Raw genomic sequence first — 20690 nt, forward strand, 5'->3', positions numbered from 1 at the left:
CGCTTTTTTTTCGCTGCGCAAGCCTTTACATCGGCCATTCTGCGAACCTTGTTCGAGCTCGCAAACCTGTGTGTTTTTGAGCAGGTTCACCTATCACTATGGGTCAGAAACGAGGACGCGATTCCAAGCCACAGGCTGTTGAGGCCAAAAAGCGCAAGAAGGGCGCCAAGGTCGCAACAGCCGAAGATGATTCTTGGGATGGTGCGATTGGCGTTGATGATCTCAACTGGAAAGAGGTAGCTATGCCCGATCGAATGGAAGATGCGGAAGGCTTCTTCGGGCTAGAGGAGATCGATGGTGTGGATGTCATTCGTGCATCTGAAAATGGCGTTGTTCAATTCAAGGTATGAAATGTCCACTAGGTATTGACTAGCCTTTTACCTGCGTACTAATCGAATCCGGCGACAGGCAAAGCCAGGCAAGACTGCTAAGTCTATCTTGAGAACACCGACTGCCGAAGAGACTGCTTTCGAAGAGTGGTCAGGTTTCAGCGATGAAGAGTCGGCTGAAAAGGCAACCACCAAAGTCAACGAAGTTTCAGAACCGAAGGAAGATAATAAGAAGTCTAAGAAAAACAAGGAGACTAAGGGGGCCAAGGATTCCAAGAACGCAGACAATACCAACAAAGCCAAGGAAACTGAGGAGCCCAAGGAGGCTAAGGGCAAGGAGACCAAAGAACCTAAAAAGAAAGACACCAAACAAAAAGATGGCAAGAACAAGCAGGCCAAACCTGCGCATGATTCCAACTTCAAAGCCGCTCTTTCCTTTGAAGCCCTCGATGACGTTGAAAGCGATGATGAAGTGGATGTATCAGGCTGGGACGATCTTGGCCTGTCGCCAGAGATTCTTACTAGTCTCTCCAAGTTGAAGTTTGGCACCCCGAGCGCCATCCAAAAGGCTTGTATTCCAGGTATTATAGATGGCCACGACGTCATTGGAAAAGCATCAACTGGTTCCGGTAAAACACTCGCTTTCGGTATCCCGATCCTCGAACATTATTTGGAAAAGAGAGGAAGGAAGATCGAATCCGATAAAACACCACCGTCATCCCCCATGGCTCTTATCCTTTCACCAACTCGAGAACTGGCTGTTCAACTAGGCAAGCACATCGGAAACTTGATTGAGAATGCACCAGATACAAATGCACGAGTTGCCCTTTTGACGGGTGGTCTGTCTATTCAAAAGCAACAAAGACAGCTTGCCACTGCTGATATTGTCGTTGGTACACCAGGCCGTATATGGGAGATTCTGAGCACTGGGTCGGGCTTGATCAGCAAGATGCAAAAGATTCGGTTCCTTGTTGTGGATGAAGCGGATCGGTTGCTCAGTCAAGGAAATTTCAAGGAAGTGGAAGAAATCATTGGCGCCCTGGACCGTCAGGAACACAATGACTTCCCAGAAAACGAAGAAGAGGATGAAGAAACAGATGAGAAACTCAAGGCCCGTCAGACTCTTGTTTTCTCGGCCACATTCCACCGTGATCTCCAGCAAAAGCTTGCCGGAAAGAGTCGTTGGACTGGAGGAGATCTCATGGACAACAAAGAGTCAATGGAATATTTGCTTAAGAAGCTCAATTTCCGGGAAGAAAAGCCCAAGTTCATTGATGTGAACCCCGTTCAGCAGATGGCAGAGGGACTCAAGGAGGGAATTGTTGAATGTCCTGCCATGGAGAAGGTAAGAAATCAACATGCAAATCCTTCATTTTCGAAGACGGTACTGATACAATAGAACAGGATCTCTACCTTTACGCACTTTTGCTCTACTACCCCAAACATCGGACACTTGTCTTTACCAACTCGATCTCCGCCGTCCGTCGTGTCACCCAATTGCTGCAAGCATTGGGTCTCCCCGCTCTTGCCCTCCATTCTAGCATGGCACAGAAAGCTCGACTTCGGTCTGTCGAGCGCTTCTCCTCGCCAACCGCAGACCCAAGCTCTATTCTTGTCGCTACGGATGTTGCTGCCCGTGGTCTCGATATCAAGGGCATTGATTGCGTCGTGCATTACCACGCACCCCGTGCAGCTGATGCCTATGTTCACCGATCTGGCCGTACTGCCCGTGCTGGTGCCATTGGCAAGAGTGTCATTATTTGCTCTCCTGATGAGGTTGTCAGCGTGGCTCGCCTCGCTGCCAAGGTCCACGCTCGAAACCCCAATGCTACTGCCAAGAAATTACCTCTGGAGTCCCTCGAGATCGACCGCCGCGTCGTCGCTCGTGTACGACCACGTGTCACTTTAGCCAAGAAGATTACTGAGTCCAATCTTGCCAAGGAGAAGGTTTCTGCAGAGGACAACTGGATGCGTTCTGCGGCTGAGGATCTCGGCGTTGAATATGACAGCGATGACTTTGATGACTCCAAAGGCAGGGGTCGTGGTCGCGGTGGTGGCCGAGAGCGCCGTGAGAAGCAGGCTAGTGGTATCACCAAGGGTGAAATGGCTGGCCTCCGAGCTGAGTTGAAGAGCCTACTTTCGCAGCGCATCAATATCGGCGTTAGCGAGCGTTATCTCACGGCCGGTCGTGTTGATATTGAAGCCCTGCTCCGTGGTGAAGGCAACAAATCCTTCCTCGGTCACCTTGATCCTTTGGGTTTCTAAGCTGTTATTGATTTCCATTACGTTAAATGCCAAGCGGACCTATTCGATACCAATGAGGGTGTCGGTCTGTACAGTGTACTCCCCGTTACATAGCGACGCAAAATTCTCTTACTATTGTCATCCATACTATTATTGCAATCTCAGGAATGGAGTATATCTTTAGAACAATTCATTATGTACAAAAGTGCTACCTTTGAAATCAATTCAATATAAAATACACCCATTGATCACGATCCCCTTATGGAGCAGCCTTGCGCAGCCGAGTATTCTCATTTCCAAATTGAAGTGATATTTAAGATCACAGGCAGTATTTCTTACATTTGGGACCAACTGCAAGTGGAAGATAGATTTACAATGCAAATGGACCGATGGAAGGCAAATCGGCATGCCGATGGGCAATCTCTCGGGCCCCTCCGATAATCGGTACTTTGGCCCCACTGTAAGTCCAACTGGGGAAAAAAAAAAGAAAAAAAAAAAATTTAGAGCGAGAGAAGGCAATGGATCCATTCCAAGGAAATAACTAGATTGGATAACTTGGACCTTGAAGATTTCTTCAATCCTTTTTGATTAATTGTCCTCTAATCCTTGCTCATAAATACCCTATTCAACAACCTGCATATACACGAATCTAAACACCACGAACGTCTTAATATAAAAGCGATATTAAGATAGTCCCGGGTTTCCACTTAGCCGCAGATACTTTGCGTTAGCTCAACCGTCACTGCCATTCGAGGTAAGTCCAAGGCCCAGACTACAGACTATGTCATCATCTAACGGCTTTTCTCTATAGGCATATAGACACTATATACCATCACACAATGTCTGCAATCCCGCTCGCTACACGATGGGCTTTGCGCCCATCAGCGCTCTCAGTCGCCAGAACAACGTTCATCTCCGCTGGCCGGATCGCCTGTCTTCACCAACAGGGCCCTTCACGATCGGCCGTGGTCCACGAGCAGGCACTTCCTCAAAGCCAAACACAAGTCCCGCAATCCACTCCCCCGCAACATAATGAGGTCGCAAGCCTTGATGCCCTTATCTCCCAAATGCCTCTCGTCCAGTCCCTCCGCCAATCCCAACAGAACTACAAGGAGTCACGCCCGCATCTCGCCATCCCGCCTGCGATTCGGCAACACCATCTCGTGGGTGGTAGTCTAGTGGGCCAGGGCAAGCTGGCGCTCATGCCCTATATGTGGACTTCCTCGCAGACGGCCAGCAGCGGCAAATCGAAGATCCAGACGAAAGCTGTTTCGGTATTCCACATTGGCCGGGATCTGTGTGGACATCCTGGCTTTGTGCACGGTGGATTGCTATCCGTGCTTTTTGATGAGGTGTTTGCTAGATGTGTCTCTGCTGCGTTTCCTAGTGGGCTTGGAATGACTGCGAACTTGAATGTTGACTTCAGGAAGCCTGCGATCCCGGATCGCATGTATGTGTTGCGGGCTGAGACTACTAAGGTTGAGGGACGGAAGGCTTGGGTTGAGGGCCGGATGTTCTGTCTTCCGTTGGCTTTGCCTTTAACTCATGGTGCACCTGGTCTCATCTCTGATACGAGCTTGTTGAGCGAAGATAGTGAGGGAGCGGTTATGGTGGCTGAGTCGAAGGCTTTGTTTGTAGAGCCCAAGTTTGCAGACGTGAGTTTATTGCCATGATTTGTTGCTTTGAAATACTAACCAGTCCATAGTCTATGGTGTCTGTGTACCGCACCTGACTGTCTTCACCCGAGGTTCTCTTTTTCTCTTCATGATAATGCGGTTTCGTTTGATAGACATAATAGACATAGACATAGACATAGACATAGACTAGACTAACCAATAGAATTAATTTCGCGAAGGCGCACCGACATTTTCCAACCCATTATTGAAGAATTGGAGACTAGAAGAGGACAAATAAATAGAAAACGGTATCCATTGTTATCTAATATCAGTATCGTAAGAAAGGGGAATCCACCTTGACGCCCCTCAACTCAAAAGGCATGAAAAAGATAAAGACAGGATCAGCCCAGCCGAAAAAAAAAAAAGATTGAGAATTGGGGATCAAGGACAAATCAGCAAGTTGGACGTCATCGAATCATTAAAAGAATCCCGTTCCTGGTGGGAAAGACGGGGCAGGTTGCGCCGGCATTGCCCGGCGCTGCCGGTCAATAGAATGCAGAGAGAACAGGAATCACGAGAGAAAGGCTGGTGTATGAAGAAAATGAAACCATCTAAGACAAGTGGAAGGCGCCTTGGCCTTCCTTGATAGCAACAGATAGTCGGCTCTTCAGGTCCTTCAGACTGCTATAGTCCGGGAGTTTGAGATAGTTCACGCAGGTCATGACACTAGGCAAGTAATCATCGGGTGTGTATGGGGGTTCGCTCGGACGGCACACTACCGTAAAGATGGGGGTGAGACTTTTGAAGCCTGTAAAGAATGGATTAGCATTGTTCAACAAACTCTGGGGCTGAGAAGACACTTACCACCGATGGGGAGTTTGGGGCTACCAGTAACAAACTGAAGGAAATCGCGGCGCTGCTGATTATCCATTTCGCTCATGGTCTGAAGCAGGTTTCGAACACTCCTGCTGTCCATGTTGAATCCATGGTCCGCCTTGATGGAGTCCATCAGGGTCTCAATTGACCAGTCCTCATCGGCTTGTCCGAAAAGCATAACAAGTTCACTGGGGGTGAAAGCACGGAGAGCAGTAAATGGGAAGACTTGAGAGAACCCAGCACGGAAAGCCTCGACTTGATGGCGAACACCGCTCCCTAGGGTCATATCAATGACACGTTCGATATATTGGTCAACGTTCTCAATAGTCAAAGAAATATCGGAACCACCTGGGACTAGGTCGATCAACGGGTAACCGGGCAAGGTGAAATCCAGACTTAAGTCCTCGACCCGGACACCATCCACCACTATGTTCTGAATTGCTTTAGATTTGTCTTGCTGGGAAAGGGTCCTGTCCTCTTGGATTGCGACCTTGGCTTTGACAAACTGCTTGAGCATGCCCAGAGACTTGGCTAAGCCTTCATCCACAGCCTTGATTGTTCCCAGAGATGGCGCGACGGAGGAAAGTGTGTCAGCAATGCGGAAGAATGCTGGGTTGAAGGAGACATCGATAATTCTCGAGTCAAGCATGGAACGAGCGACAAACTTTCCAAGAACCTTGAAAATATTCAATTGTTTCTTGCCGGCATCCGATGACGCTTGTTCTTCGCTCATTGGAGCCGGGAAAAGACCGCGTTTCCCGAATGCGTAATCAGGAGAAGAGGTGCCGTCGGTTTCACGCCAGATTTTGAGCTTTTTCTTCGAGAACTCCTTCGAGACAGTGGAGTAAAACTCGAGAGTGGGACCCAGCCCAGTTCCAACTTCTTCAAAATACTCCACTTCAAGGACACTTGGGGAGGACCCGTAAAGCTCCATGACCTTCATGGCAGACTCCAGGATGCGAGCTCGAGAGATACGCACCTTTTGACGCTGCAGTCGACCAAGGAACGGCCGATCATCACGTCGCATATCACGCCGACTATCCTCAGCACTTTGTGAGTTTTGCCACCTGGTCATAGCACGAGAGTAGCCGAATGCTGTTGACTGCAAGAAGAGATGCCTGGTCTCGAATGGGAACAGGAACGAGAATAATCGAGCTAGGTCTTCACTCCAGCTTGGAAGGCAGCTGCTTGCCACAATCAATGGTTCCTCCAACTGGCGGTTCACTTTGGCAGTAAGCTTTGTATTGATAAACTGGGCTAACGGCTCTGGAGTGATGTTGGCATGTTCCCGAGCATCCATCAATATGTCATCGATTGTTGCATTCATCTCATGCAAAACACGAAGCAGACGCAGGATCGATGCCGTTGTGGCGTCTTTGCTCAGAGATGAAGGCATTTCAAGGCCATCAGCACTGGACAAAGCTTCTTGTCCGGAACCAGTAAGACTAGACGGCTCTGGCGGCGGTGGACCAGGCACACGTCTGTACGTCACAGTATGAACAGCAGACCAGACATTTTTGACCTTGGCCTCGTTGATGTGCTCCCGATTGTGGTGCACAGCACGGTAAACAGTAGTGTCGCTGGGAATTGGTTTGCCATCGACACAGAATTCAATGTGCCAATCCTGAGGGATTGAAGCCATAGCTGCCGCGTAGGATGAGAATGGACGCCCGGCAGTGGCCAGTGAGCTTTGCGCAGTGGGTGCAGGTCCTGGGGCCGAAGCAGAAGGCTTGGATGACGGGGTTGAGTGCGACGGGGTGCCTACTCGAGTACCGTCCTCCTTTCGTGCCGTGACCTTGCCGGAGGAGGCGACCTCCATATTTACGGCGGTCGGATCATGCACGTTATCGTCTTCAAGATCATCATCAAGATCATCGACAATTGCATTGAGCTCCTCATCCTCTTCCGCGTCCTCTGCGTCTTCCTCTTCATCATCGGTGATCTGTCTCTCATCGGCACACTCCAGGGGTTCGTCATCTTGCTCTTCGTCTTCTTGCTGGAATGGCATGTGCTGGTGACTTCGGGTGGCTGGAGCCGCCTGAGTATCATTGCTTTCATGGTCTTCGTTCAGATTTCCAGTAGCTCCTGCGTTGCGAGCAGGTCGGTTTGCAGCCGATGGATGTCTTGGTGAGGCTTCTGAGGCGAGTTGGTCACGCATGCGTGCTGCTTGCGCAATCTGGGAGAGGATCGAATCCCTAGTACGAGACTGTCGCGGTCGATCCGACACCGCAATTCGCGGCTGGAGGAAATCATCCAGCGCCTTGAATGTGGCAATAGCGTGAATCGACACCATAAGGTTTTTGTAAGGACGAGGAACGTCAGTTCCATCCTCGGCAACAAGCTTCAATCTAAGCTGTTTTCCAAGCATATATGTAGCATTGGTGCGAGTGTTCTCTAGAGAATTATGGCTCACGGTAAGTACCTCAAAATGCTCGGTCCGGCTAAGCAGATCTTGAAGCTTCCGAATAAGCACACTAAATGGCGTGGTTGCGGTGCTTTGGCTCTGAGCCTTCTCCGAGATTGTTGAACCCATGAAGGCCTGCAAGAAAGCAGATCGTGCATACTTAATACACGGTGCCTTAAAGTCAGTCAGGACTTCAAGAAGAACCTCGATAATTCCCGAGTTCAAAAGTTCAGAACTAGTGATGCTCTCCAACGCATCTCCGTCAAAGTAAGAAGCCAGAGTTTTGAAGAGAGGAAGTCCCTTCTTGTCCCCATGGGGGGAATAACACTCGCGAATCTTAGTCGCCAGGGATTGAAGGTCATCAAGGATCTTCTGGGCTTCCTTTCGCACTGAGTCTCCATGTCCCGCTTCGTAGATTTGAAGAAAAGCCTGAGCATCTCGAATGACAAGGTCATTTAGAGCGTTGTCCAGCTTTGCCAAAGATTGATGACCAGAGATAGATGATGTCTCTGATTCAGAAAGGTCATCGTTATCTTCATCAGCATCATCTTCATCCTCATTCTCTGGGTCCTCGTCCGAATCCTCGTTCTTATTATTATTGTTTGGTGCATTATCGGCGTCCATATCGACATCAGAGGATGCTTCGGTCGGCCCTTTGTTTCCACTGATGGTCTGGTGAGCATCTTCATCGGTAGAGAGGTTTCCCGTGGATAGCTTGGTAATTTCAGAGATAACACCCTCGCGGTGGAATTGATGCTGATAGACATGTTCTAGGCGCTGGAACAACAGCTCAGCGCATCGAAGTGCCAAGGAGACCAGAGACGGGTGATCCTTTTGTGAGAGAATGGAGGCCAGGAATGAAGCATATGGGACTGTACGCAGAGCATCTTCAATCAAACTTGGCTCGAGGATATGAAGCATTTTCAAGTGCGCAATGAGAACTTTCTGGCGAACATGGAGATTGACTGTACTCGAGTACGCGTCGGTTAGGGTGGGAAACAGGATGGTTGCAAATCGCTTGAGTTCTGGTTTGCAGTCTTCCAGCAATTCCCGTCTCTCGGCGGGATTCTCTTTTACCTTTGTTGGTTTCAAGCCGATAGACATACTGCTGTCGAAGTAGGAGCTAAGCAAATTATCAGCCCGAGATGCCTCGCGACTGGGAGCACCTGGGAGTAGTTCGCAAATGACATTGAGTGCCTCAAACACTTGCTCACGAGGTCGATGGATCAATGCTTGCATAACAAGAACGCTGTCCATCTTGACAGCCGTGCTGTCAACATCCTCAGGGGGTGATACACCGGTCAAAATCTGGTAAAGAGTATCGACAACGTCCATCTTCAGGAGCTCAATGGACAGACGAGGGCTGGCCTTGCAGACAATTGCCAGCACACGTAGAAATTGAGTATGAATGTGAGAACCGATCAGGTTGGTAGTACCTGGCAGCAAAAGACGAAGAACCGCCTTGAGCATGGCAGGCTCAATCAACTCCTCCAAATTTTGAGGGCGATACTTGAAACTTTCTACGATGCGCGAGACACAGAGACATCCTTGCTCAACCACCTTGGGATCATTGCTGGATAGGACATTCAACAAAGTCGGCATCACATCCCTCACTACAGGGAAAGAGTCATGGGGGAGGTTGCGGCAACAATTTGCGGCAGTTGTAACGGCGGTGCGCTGAGTACTTGTGGGGAAGAAGTCCAAGTATGTCAGACATGCCGTCAAACCCCCCTCTCGCACGATCGAAGCCGGGAAATCTACCGAAATTTTCGCCAATGTCTAGTTAAAGATTCGTCAGTATCGAATCCACAATATAGAGCTAGAAATGCACTAGATATAAACGAAAAGGAACAACATACGCTGAGCGCTTGTTCAGCGAGATCAATAAACTGAATGTCCAAGAGCTTTTGGCACAAGATTGGGACAGCACCTCCATAGACCACGTTGGCTACAGATCCTCGAAGGGCCTCCATCAGGTTGGCAAGGCAGCGGCAAGCAAGCAGCATAATCTCCGCGTTCTCTTCACCAAACTGGTTTGGCTGCATTAGAGTGACCAGTTCCTTCACATATGGATCAGGAGAAAATTGGCCGGAAAGATTGTCTTCGTTGGAGACAAGCAAGAGGTCTGACAGCTCTTGGAGGGCGATCAATTGGACCGAAGGGTTATCCTTCTGTCTCAGATTACAGAGCATGTCTCGAAGTCGCGAGGACATTCCGGACATCATGCCGGTAAGAGCACGAAGTGTACTTTGTAGGCCCATGGCACCTCGGCCTCCGAAAAGGCTGCTATGAAATGAATCCAAATCCTCATCGTCAAACGCCGAAGGGTTGGTTCCGTCATTGCTATCGCCTGTTGGTGAACCTTCCTGCTCTTCCTTGTTATCTTGCTCTTCCACATCCTCCTCGGCGTCTCGCATTACGACATCGGGATTTGATTTTGCAGACCGCTTCTTCTGTCGCCGTGGCGGTGGAGACTGTGTTGTGGCAAGTCGATCTGAACGGAAATATCATGTCAACACAAGGGAATTCATTGATAACTTGGCACGATAACCTACCATTTCGACTAGATTTCCGTCTAGAGGGAGGCGGCGGAGTGGTGGATTTTGAATCCTCTGATGGACGAGAAGATGGTCTAAAAATGTAAAAGATATTAGTTTTCTGGGCATGTAATCTGTCAAATCCACTCACCCAGGTTGTGACATGACTGAGCGACGAGCACCTCGACGGGAAGCAGGGGCAGCAGGGACAGCAGGAGCTGACTGAGGTGCTGCAGTTCGCTGTCGCTTCGATCGTCGTGGGGGCGAAGGGGCCGTAGGCGAGTTTTGGGCGTCTAGTTGTGGATCTCGACGTGTCGGTACTTTGCGTTTGCGAGAAGCCGGGGTAGCAGTGGGATTTTGTGGACCGGTTTCAGTGGAAGGAGGGTCTGTAGCAAGCCTGGCAGCTGAGCGAGTGATTCTGGAAGACATGATGAGAAACTTATTTGTTTGACGTGATAGTGGTTTTAAGAGAAAACACAAAGGAGGAGGGGGGAAAGAGCACGGTACTGAATAGACAAGATGGATGTGTAGCAGGAGTGTGAAGTTAATAGAGGAGGAAAGAGTGAGGGCTTGGTGGTTAGGTATGGATATTCCCCGCAGCCCGAATGACGTTTGGGGGTGTGACCCTGGGATGTAAGGAATGAAGGCGAAGGAATCAAGATAAACGATGGACTCGTTTCTCTTCCCTGTGAAGGGTGCCTGAGTATTGCTCAGGCAGAATCACGACGAGCACCAATTGGGGGCGGTGGAAGAAGAGGTCAAGGCGAAGGGAATTGGAAGGGAAGTACCTCAGGGCAGAAGAGGTGGCAGCTCCTGCGGGGGAGACGGAATAATCCTCGAGAGGGTCCTGACGGTTGGCGGGCCTTTGCCTGGCCATAAGTTACCGGGTCAGGGGTCGGACTAGAGTAGATAGACGTTGACACCGTTTCAACCCGCCATCCGCACACCTATTGCGAGTTGGCTGAGAAGCGGGTGAATAGGCGATATGGGGGGGGAACTTGGGGACCGGCGGTAGATGCGTTGGGGCTATAAGGACGAACCGGCAAATGATTAAAGTGAGAGTTGAAATATACCCGATAGAAAGATGAATATTGATGGAAAGAAGATGGGGTGAAGTTAAGGGGGTTGGAGTGGGGAGAAGAAGAAAAGAGGAGGCAAGTTTGTGGTTTGTGACGATTGGATTCGGAGAGCGCCAGGCGGCGGAAGTGCAACATTCGTGATGAGATAAGACAACTTGTAGTAGCCCCAACCTTGCAACATTGTTATTTCGTCTGGAGCTCTGAAGACCTACTATTTTGATCTATTTCATATATCTGTCTACCAGTTCCGAGGTTCTCTAGCTGAGTGTAGATTGAATTTTGTCAAGGAGGCGTAATTTGTATAAAGTCAGGCATAATGAGGCAAATCCTATCGAGCGCTACAAAACACCGCAAAATCCAGTTGAACACCACACGGTATCAAAGCGCAATATCCAAGATTCAGAATAGCAATATTAGCGAGTACACTCCTAGGTAAGTACTCGCCACACTACTGCGTAAACTACCCTGGACGATGACGGTGGTTAAAGAGTGATACTGAGCCGCCTTTTTTCACCCAGCATTGAATTTTTGTCTATTTTATTCCGATCAAGCCCTTAACGAGTGTCAACTTGCTTTGAACAATTCTTAGAATAACCTTGGAGATACATAAAGGCATAGTGTCCATCCAAGTATAGCTTACGTGTAACCCCGATAATCGCCTCTCCTCCGTTAGCTCGTACTATTGCGGGCCGGCGGATCGCGACCGGAGACAGGCCGATAGATTGACTCACCGAGACCTTAATAATCAAATGTGGTTACCTATTCAGAAAACGATGTTCAGGATGATTTTCTCCTTTTGATTCTCTAAGTTCAATCTTTTCCGCCTCCCGTTTGCCCCCCGCGTTTGTTTCCAGAGTTTAGGGAGTTAAAAAACTTCGTTCCCCCACTTCCCCGACCTCATTACCCCCCTCTTTCCCCTCCAACTACCTCGGATCAGCGCCTTGCTCCATATATCAACCACACTTTCCCCGCGATGGCCACCGAAATGGTTGGAGGCCAGAGTGACGATGTTCACCAGGTTCCAGCCCACATCCCTCCGGCCCCGATGGACGACTACATGTTTCCGGATTTGCGCCTCAAGCGCAAGATGACCGACCCGGAGAAGACGCCGCTCTTGCTGGTCGCTTGTGGCTCATTCTCCCCAATCACTTACCTGCACTTGCGAATGTTTGAGATGGCCGCCGATTACGTGAAATTTAGCACCGAGTTCGAACTTCTTGGTGGCTACCTGTCGCCCGTGTCAGACTCTTATCGCAAGGCGGGTCTCGCCAGCGCAGAAGACCGGTAAATATCGCTTGCCTCCCCTCACCGACCAGGAGAGTGCTAATGATGTGGGGAATCAGTGTCGCAATGTGTCAACTGGCAGTGGATCAAACCTCCGACTGGCTCATGGTGGATACGTGGGAGCCAACTCAGAAAGAGTACCAGCCGACCGCCGTCGTCCTAGATCATTTTGACCACGAGATCAACACCGTTCGTGGCGGCGTGGAGGCTGCCGATGGAACCCGCAAGCCCGTCCGCATTGCCTTGCTGGCAGGTGCCGACCTGATTCACACCATGTCCACTCCCGGCGTCTGGAGTGAAAAAGATTTGGATCATATTCTCGGCAAATATGGCGTAAGTCACATCCGGAAGCCTGCATCGAAAATATGGGTCACTAATACTTCATCAAGTCTTTCATTGTGGAACGCAGTGGCACCGACATTGACGAGGCTCTAGCCAGCTTGCAGCCTTGGAAGGACAACATCTACGTCATCCAGCAGCTCATCCAAAACGATGTCAGTAGCACCAAGATCCGTCTCTTCCTGAGACGTGAGATGAGCGTCCGATATCTCATCCCCGTGCCCGTCATTCATTACATTGAGCAACATCACCTCTACGAAGACGATGGTACCACCAACGAAAAAGGCAAGGAGAGACAGGAAGCTGGCAAATCAGGTTGATGTGGCTTCAGGCGACCCCCAAAGCCGCGAGGCCATGACGACAAATTACTACGACCCTGATACGATACCCCCTTTTGTGCTCTCTCTACCTTGAAATGGAGTTTAAATTCGATCTGATCCACGTGGCAGAGTACGGGTTCTTCCTAGTAGTCTTGGTTCGCCCAACCTACCCAGACCAATATCAGCTTGGTCTGTCTAAGTACCCCCTGGCTCTGTACGAGAGTGAGACGATTTTATGGTTTTTCGGCGTTAAGAAAGGCTTTAATCCAGCCGGTTGGATTTTTTGTTTTTGTTTTTGTTTTTGATATATGTCTTCATCTGTCTCCAAATGAATCCAGTGCAGTCTTGGTCTTCATTGGTTCCAATGGACCAGAGTCGGCAGAAATGTACATAATAGCGTTGCCTGCCCTGATCCGGTTTGTATATATGACTTTTATAGACCTCTAAATGGAGTACTAGCAATGAGGATCTCGCAAGAAATCAAATTGATTCTATAAGCAAATTCTCCAAGACATAGCACAATAACACCAATTATAGCACATTTCAACCCCGGGGTTTGTCGGAGTTACTACATTCGGAAAGGGATCGACCAGCTCATGCATCATTATCACATTAGATGGCACCATCTCGGAAGTATGCTATGCAGGTGACGGGTCACCATGCATGCGTAGCGAACTTAATTCAAAGAGATGCAATGTGTGACCTGTGAAGTATAAAACTAAAGAAAAGCAAGAAACTTGGAGTTTGCTAGGTAACGTCCGATCGATCGATCTCTCCATCCCGCTCTGTTATCTTCCGTTATCGACTCTTTTTAATCTTGGCCCTCCACATTTTCCCGGCCCTATCCCAGGCCCGCTCGGAGGAGGGCTAGCTTATATCTCTCTCTCTTTCTCCTCCCATTCTCATGCTTTATGAATCCATTGCAACCTCCTCGCCCTCCATGGCCCCTCATCACGCCATGTCCACGCCGCCCTGGCCACTCACTCCTCCCGATGTGTCAGAGCCCCCACCAACGGCCGCTAAAGATGTCTCCTCAATCGTAACCGCAATCCATGTCATGTCCACCGAGCGCGCTGCACTCTCTCACCTCGAACGGCTGTACCAGACAGATGCTCGAGCGCAACAAGAACTTGCGCGTGCGGTGGATCAGATTGCGCGCAGTGTACGCCATGGAGGCAAGTTGGTGGTTTGCGGGGTGGGCAAAAGCGGCAAAATCGGGCGCAAGATCGAGGCAACTATGAACAGCCTGGGTATATACTCTGCATTTTTACATCCGACCGAAGCCTTACATGGGGATCTGGGATTGGTCCGGCCGGTAAGCCATTCCTTGCCATATCGCCTGCATCGTATTCCCCGAGATGCAGTCTGATTGATTATCGGGGAATTAAGATTTTCTTACTGATGAACCGGTTTGATGTTTGCTCTAGAATGACACCATGCTTCTCATATCGTTCTCTGGTCGCTCGCCTGAGATATTGTCTATGCTTCCGCATATCCCCACCTCGTTCCCTATCATCGCTTTGACCTCACATACAGACCCACTGGCATGTCCATTGCTATCTTTGCATGGGCCTTCGGGCTTGGGAATTCTTCTACCGGCTCCAATTCACGAGGGTGAGGAGGCATCTTTGGGCGTTAGCGCTCCGACATCATCTACAACCGTGGCAATGTGTCTAGGAGATGCATTGGCTATTGCGACGGCGCGAAAACTACATACTATGCCAGGCAAAGGGCCTGCAGATGTGTTTCGAAGCCACCACCCTGGGGGTGCGATTGGAGCCGCAACCGCCGCCGCAGCCATGGCGGAGACCTCATGGATGACCCCATCCAGTGCTTCAACCACTACATTCGATTCTCCATCTTCATCTATGTCTTTACAATGGGAGGACCTCAACAGCAGTGCATCTATTCCGCCATTTACACTACAGCCCCCACCAGTGCATCGCATCATTTCTTCAGATTTACTCGTTCCTCTTGATCAAATCCCCACCGTGGTATCAGCCACAGCAAAAAGCCCCGGTGATATTCGATTACTTGATATCCTTCTAGCAGCCATTCAGCACCCTAATGCGAGATCATGGGTATTTCTTTCGCCAACTGAGGTCGCTCCGCCTCGCCTGATTCGGTCTCTTCTGTCCCGGCAGACTAATGTGGACCTGAGCGTCGCCGAAGCCGTGGCTAAAGACCCCGACCAGCCACTCACCGTGGCCCGGGCGGATTGGTGTCTAGTCCCAGACTCAACCCCGCTGGCTGAGCTGCGGCGTTTGATCTCCACTTCCCGAACTGGATCAAGCCCCATAACTGTGATTGCCGTGATGAAAGATATCGCCAATCCTAGCAGTTGTGTAGGGGTGGTAGAAGCAGAGGATGTTTGGGGTGAATAATATGGCATATTTCATTTATCATTTCTTTGCTGCATATGTTTTTTTAGCATTTTTACTGGATCTCCCATCTCATCGTCGGCACATTTTTTACGATGTTGCGTTTGTCTCTTATTTCTTGGATATACCTAAGGAGAGGTCACCCAGACAGCAGGTTTTCGGGTGAAAATACATAACGCGCGCGCCAAACCTCAGCGGGCATCTCTACTCTTCCCCAAATTCCACAATTAAAAAACTTGTAGCCATTCATGATAATACAATGATACAAAAGGACAACGATGCAAGATGTATAATACAGTCCACAAATATACCCCTCGCTTAAGGCTTGATAGGCTTGATACCCTTGTGGATAGCCGCAATACCACCAGTGAGATTCTCATAGCCACGTCCAGGAATCATGAACCCGGCCTTCTGGATCATACCCTTGAACTCCTCCTGGCTAGGGAACTGCTCAATACTCTCAACAAGGTACTGGTAGCTATCCCGATCTCCAGCAACAAGCTGTCCAATAAGCGGGATAGCACCGAAGTTCCACCTCTTATAAACCGCATCAAAAACAGGGTTATCAACCTTACTAAACTCCATACAAGCAAACACACCGCCAGGCTTAAGCACACGGAACGCCTCATTCAGCGCAGCCTGTTTATCCGTAAAGTTACGGATTCCAAAGACGACAGTGTACAGATCAATCGACTCGGACGGGATATGCGGCATAGACTGGGCGTTTGCCTCGACGAACGACAAACGCGGAGTGTTGTAGTAGGGTGTATCAATAGACCGCTTCCGGCCTTCAGCCAGCATGTCAGCGTTGATATCGCTGATCGTCACGCGGGTCTCAATGTCATGGTTGACGTTCGTGGCGTGGTCGAGCATGCGGAAAGCGATGTCGCCGGTCCCGCCGGCGATGTCGAGAATGTTCCAGCCTTTTTGGGTGGGGTTGTTGATGCGAGCGCTGAGAGGAGATCCGGGATTTAAAGAGCGGACGAAGTGGTCTTTCCAAAGGCGGTGAATTCCCAGGGACATCAGGTCGTTCATTGTGTCGTACGAGGCGGCGACGGAGCTGAAGACTGCGCCGACTGTTCCGGGAATTGGTGAGCTTCTATCATGTTGCCGATGGACGAGCGAATGTGTTGTCCTCGTTCGATTTGGTTTAAAGAAAGCTTACCTCGCGACTCCTTGGATGACTCGGGCACATTGGTGAAGCCGAAGTGTGTCATGCGTTCCTGGTCCTGCTTGCTTTGATCCTGGGCGGCGCGGGTACAGGAGAAGCAGCGGTACGAGGTTGCGGGTTGGAAAGCACGGCGCTTTGCGCTATAGTGCAGAGCGCGCCAGGCGGAGCGGGTCGACATGGTCGACATGATTGGGAGGCTTGGAGGGAATTGGGATAGCAAGGATGGAGATGATGGAGATGTTCCCGCCAACTTTTCCGCGAGAGAAAATCGAGACCCACTCGAATTCCCCCTAACCGTGATCGCCGCAGCCAATCAGATCGCGTAGTTTGCGAGCCGCCCAGTCGAGCATTGGATGACTAGGTCTACACTTATCAGGATCTCGAGGCTTTGTTTTTTTGCTAATACGAATTTGCTGGACTGGAGTTAGGAACAAGGCCTTCCTATCTCCAGGCGGGGGAGCTTATGGCCGAAACAATGGATATATAAATGAGACACAATATGTCTATAATCTGGTTGTACATTTTCAGCAGTTTATCACTACTGGATTCTCATTTGATTCATTTGGTCCCTCATAAATCAAACATCCTCTCAAGGGCTGGACCTGCACGTTCCAAAGTTGAAATGGCGCCAAACCAGCTTTCCCACTGCTGCATCACAGGCTCTCTACACGATGGTGAAGCCAAAGGCGAACTCAAAGCCATCGGCAATAGTAGGTCAACCCTCCGCAAGCAAGTACGAGAGGGCTTTTTACAACAAGCAGCGAAATCATAGCCAAGCTAACCGAGAAGCAGTCTCAACCTACATCGCCTACCCCCCAGATAAATCCACCAAAAACGCCATCCTCATAATCACAGACGTGATCGGCCATAAATTCATCAACGCTCAGCTCCTCGCTGACGAATTCGCGGCAAATGGCTACTTTGTCGTCATGCCCGACATGTTCAACGGCGACTCGGTACCCCTCAATCGGCCAGAGGGATTCAATATTATGGATTGGGTGAAAAACCACTCGCCCATCCAAACAGAGCCCATTATTGATATGGTGCTCAAGGAAATGCGTGAGAGCCTGGGATGCCAGCGGATTGGAGGTGTTGGATACTGTTTTGGTGGGAAGTATGTTTGTCGGTATCTTAGGCCTGGGCAGTTGGATGTTGGATATATTGCGCATCCGACTATGCTGGAGGCGGAGGAGTTGAGAGGTGTTGAAGGACCGTTAAGTATTGCGGCTGCTGGTGCGTTATCCTTATAAATAAAAATTTTCCCCTGAAAGAAAACTGGTGCTGATGATTCCGTATAGTTCGGGATTTTGTCTTCGTTACAGCCAAGCGCCATGAAAGTGAGGAGATCTTGGATAAGTTGGAGGTTCCTCATCAGATCAATCTGTTTTCGGAGGTGGAGCATGGCTTCGCTGTTCGCTGCGATCTTTCTAAGCCTCATCAGAAATTTGCTAAGGAGCAGGCTTTCAATCAGGCTGTTGCTTGGTTTGACCACCACCTCTAGGTTATGTTTGAAAAGGGTTTCGGGCTCCCTTGAACGAATTGGAATATATGCCTTTTCAGAGGCCAGGCTGATCATCGACACATCCATGGATGTTTGGCATAATTTCAGATTATTAAATGACATATTAGATACATTAGTTTTTACATAATTGTTCAATGCAAGCATCATTCAAAGGCCAGTGGCAAGAAGCCCTCGGAATGAGAATTATCTAGTGGCCACGGCCAGCCTGCCAGCAGTTCCGGCGGCAATTGGAACTGCATCATCTGTTTATCCATTGATCCTGTCGGTCCAATCGGTTGTGTTGCAGCTGTATACACTGGGGAAGGCACAGGCTTTACGTCGACTGGGGTAGGAGTACCGTTCGCCGCATTCATTTGAGGGGGAATGACCGAGGGATTGACCAATCGTGAAGTTCGCATGTAGCCATCTATTCGGTCCACCTGAGAGCGGAGACGTTCGCTAGCACCGGCTGCTCGGTGGAGACCAACTTCCAGACGGTGGAGAAGACTGGCCATGTCAAGGCTTCAAGGGGAATTAGTCGCACAGTGTATGCTAAAAGGGCTGAAGACTCACAGTAAGGTACGGACGCGTTGGTATGATACATCTGATAAACTGCCTTCCATGACCGAGCCGAGAATGTATCCAATTCCTCCCAAGTGATGAAGCTGAGAAGATATTAGTTTCAGACTGAGATGCAATAGAGAGCTTGAACATACCAGAGGGGAGCTGATGGCTCTCAAATACTCCACCGGCACTTTGGAAAACACACTCAGCAGCTCACCGGCTACGTCGCACTTCCTGTCCACCCCGACCTCTTCTGACGACAAAAGAACCATCCGGAGAAGCTGCAAAGTCGCCTGGATGTTTGCAGATTGAAAACCGAACAGGTCGTGGGTCCCATCGCCGGTGGTTGGCGGCGTCTCTCGAAATTGCGGGGGTAGTGCAGCATACATGGAAAGCACTCGTTCCATGACTATCGGCTCCGACATGGATGCTGGGCTGAACAGAGACCACACCTCCTGGGTGCCATTAGCGGAGGAAGACTTGCGTCGAGTGCCGTCAACAACGTGTTCGAGAATTCGATAGAGATCGGTGGTGAAGTTCCATCCATGCATCCACGAAACGGGTTGTCGTGAGACAACAGGGACCTGGCCCTGCCTGAGGGCGGCTTCTGGGGATACGGGATGTATGCCGTATCCGTGGTGAGTGATGAATTCGTCATCTACCTCACTGGGGTATCGAACGAGAGAATGGGCTTCCCGGTATCGGATCACACCTCCCCATACAATCGTGGAGTAGATGTCCAGGGTATAAATGGACCAGAACTATTTCTATTAGTGAAAAGCCACCAGCGATTCTAAGGTACCCCAATACATACCAATCTTCTTCTTTCTTCAGTCTCGATAGGACTGATATCTTTCGGCCAGAGCTTCTCATCATGAAACCCCTCCATGGTTGTTAATGTATGATACATGCCAGAGTATTTCTGCATATTTTTAATTTGGCCGTTCTGAATGCTGGCGATCGCAAGTATTGCACAAGCACGCATATAATTGAAGCCCTTTGCGGCTGCAAGGTCCCGAGGAAGTGAGTCTTTGGCTGCTGCATAGAAGGCCTCCGAAGGCGGCTCTGACAGCTCCTCCCGATGCCACCGATTGGTGTACAATGCTCCATCGCGGGCGCGACCAGATACCAATGAGCAGACCGCCATTGTTGAAGCAAACAGGCTCTGACTCTGAAGATGCTCTTGGTTGTTAATTCTTTCTATAAATGATGGTTTATGAAACAATGGAAATCTGACGCCAAGGTGATTAGTCAAAAACCAAGGTGGAAGGGGTTGAAAAGTCCAGGCCTACATTGGATAAACAATCTCAAAGTACACCTGCACGAGATTGCGAATCTGTTGGTCGCAAGAAATGGCAAACGCCTTCCAAGAATTGCGCAGTGCGCCATCATCATCGTATCCTTCAACCGTCGACCATCCAGTATTGAAAGAAGACCAGGGGTCCCCTGTCAATGACGGGCGTGACACAGAGTCAGCGTAAAATGAGCTTCTTGAGGCTGATGAGCCAGACATCCTCTCCGGAGGGTTCCCGCGACCAATTGCAACTGGTTGGTCGATGACCGGCTTTGCGATTGGGGTATCGCGAGCATTCACTCGGGTACCGGCCTTGACGCCCCGGCGTTTAGCCGGGCGATCGAAGGTGCACGGGACATCGAAATCTACACAATTCTGGCACCGACCCAGCGGATCTTCACTGCTGCCACATTTGATACTGCGCCTATTGCAGAAGTCGCCTGCGCATGCGTCAGTTTTTCCGATACTTCAAAACTCGGGTCCCACCAACTGATGTGGGGAACGTGCATGGGAGCGTGGGGGTACCTACAGGCCTTGGAGACGCGCTGAAGTTTTCGCGGTTTTTGCGACATTCATCCGGAATCTTTCTTGAACCGTCAGTTGTGTTCCCTGAGCCGGGAATTCGATACCGGGCCTCCGAACGGGTCTCCGGTAGAGTTTAGAGTGTGGATTGTGGGTCGCGTGTGTCGGATGAAGACAAGGCTGAGATGGTGAAAGGGAAAAAGGTTTTAATTAGCAGGAGTTTAGCCGT

At 49.9% G+C, this 20690-nt stretch overlaps 8 protein-coding genes across 8 annotated transcripts; 5 read left to right on the forward strand and 3 right to left on the reverse strand.

The window, feature by feature from the left end:
* Nucleotides 1-98: 98 nt before the first annotated feature.
* On the forward strand, nucleotides 99-2594 carry mak5 (ATP-dependent RNA helicase MAK5; the record flags this gene model as incomplete). The annotated part of the gene is made up of 3 exons (XM_057114657.1): nucleotides 99-344; nucleotides 409-1674; nucleotides 1734-2594. 3 exons carry the CDS (start codon nucleotides 99-101, stop codon nucleotides 2592-2594), a joined length of 2373 nt encoding a protein of 790 aa, XP_056974797.1.
* Nucleotides 2595-3412: 818 nt separating this feature from the next.
* N7484_004238 (PaaI family thioesterase) lies at nucleotides 3413-4305 on the forward strand (the record flags this gene model as incomplete). The annotated part of the gene is made up of 2 exons (XM_057114658.1): nucleotides 3413-4228; nucleotides 4279-4305. The coding sequence occupies 2 exons, from the start codon at nucleotides 3413-3415 to the stop codon at nucleotides 4303-4305; spliced, it is 843 nt and encodes a 280-aa protein (XP_056974798.1).
* A 495-nt stretch (nucleotides 4306-4800) lies between these two features.
* Nucleotides 4801-10435, reverse strand: N7484_004239 (HECT-type E3 ubiquitin transferase UFD4; the record flags this gene model as incomplete). Its single annotated transcript, XM_057114659.1, has 5 exons — nucleotides 4801-4997; nucleotides 5054-9248; nucleotides 9329-9963; nucleotides 10025-10101; nucleotides 10158-10435. The coding sequence occupies 5 exons, from the start codon at nucleotides 10433-10435 to the stop codon at nucleotides 4801-4803; spliced, it is 5382 nt and encodes a 1793-aa protein (XP_056974799.1).
* Nucleotides 10436-12058: 1623 nt separating this feature from the next.
* On the forward strand, nucleotides 12059-13028 carry N7484_004240 (nicotinamide/nicotinic acid mononucleotide adenylyltransferase; the record flags this gene model as incomplete). The annotated part of the gene is made up of 3 exons (XM_057114660.1): nucleotides 12059-12369; nucleotides 12429-12702; nucleotides 12759-13028. 3 exons carry the CDS (start codon nucleotides 12059-12061, stop codon nucleotides 13026-13028), a joined length of 855 nt encoding a protein of 284 aa, XP_056974800.1.
* A 958-nt stretch (nucleotides 13029-13986) lies between these two features.
* On the forward strand, nucleotides 13987-15412 carry N7484_004241 (SIS domain-containing protein; the record flags this gene model as incomplete). The annotated part of the gene is made up of 2 exons (XM_057114661.1): nucleotides 13987-14343; nucleotides 14456-15412. 2 exons carry the CDS (start codon nucleotides 13987-13989, stop codon nucleotides 15410-15412), a joined length of 1314 nt encoding a protein of 437 aa, XP_056974801.1.
* A 315-nt stretch (nucleotides 15413-15727) lies between these two features.
* N7484_004242 (class I SAM-dependent methyltransferase) lies at nucleotides 15728-16767 on the reverse strand (the record flags this gene model as incomplete). Its single annotated transcript, XM_057114662.1, has 2 exons — nucleotides 15728-16485; nucleotides 16575-16767. The coding sequence occupies 2 exons, from the start codon at nucleotides 16765-16767 to the stop codon at nucleotides 15728-15730; spliced, it is 951 nt and encodes a 316-aa protein (XP_056974802.1).
* A 435-nt stretch (nucleotides 16768-17202) lies between these two features.
* On the forward strand, nucleotides 17203-18081 carry N7484_004243 (dienelactone hydrolase family protein; the record flags this gene model as incomplete). The annotated part of the gene is made up of 3 exons (XM_057114663.1): nucleotides 17203-17290; nucleotides 17373-17813; nucleotides 17879-18081. The coding sequence occupies 3 exons, from the start codon at nucleotides 17203-17205 to the stop codon at nucleotides 18079-18081; spliced, it is 732 nt and encodes a 243-aa protein (XP_056974803.1).
* A 164-nt stretch (nucleotides 18082-18245) lies between these two features.
* On the reverse strand, nucleotides 18246-20511 carry N7484_004244 (uncharacterized protein; the record flags this gene model as incomplete). Its single annotated transcript, XM_057114664.1, has 6 exons — nucleotides 18246-18603; nucleotides 18655-18746; nucleotides 18798-19406; nucleotides 19460-19877; nucleotides 19938-20379; nucleotides 20469-20511. The coding sequence occupies 6 exons, from the start codon at nucleotides 20509-20511 to the stop codon at nucleotides 18246-18248; spliced, it is 1962 nt and encodes a 653-aa protein (XP_056974804.1).
* Nucleotides 20512-20690: the final 179 nt, after the last annotated feature.

The sequence above is a fragment of the Penicillium longicatenatum genome, assembly GCF_028827895.1.
Source record: "Penicillium longicatenatum strain IBT 33135 chromosome Unknown contig_2_segment0_segment0, whole genome shotgun sequence".
In the NCBI taxonomy this organism is placed as follows: domain Eukaryota; kingdom Fungi; phylum Ascomycota; class Eurotiomycetes; order Eurotiales; family Aspergillaceae; genus Penicillium; species Penicillium longicatenatum.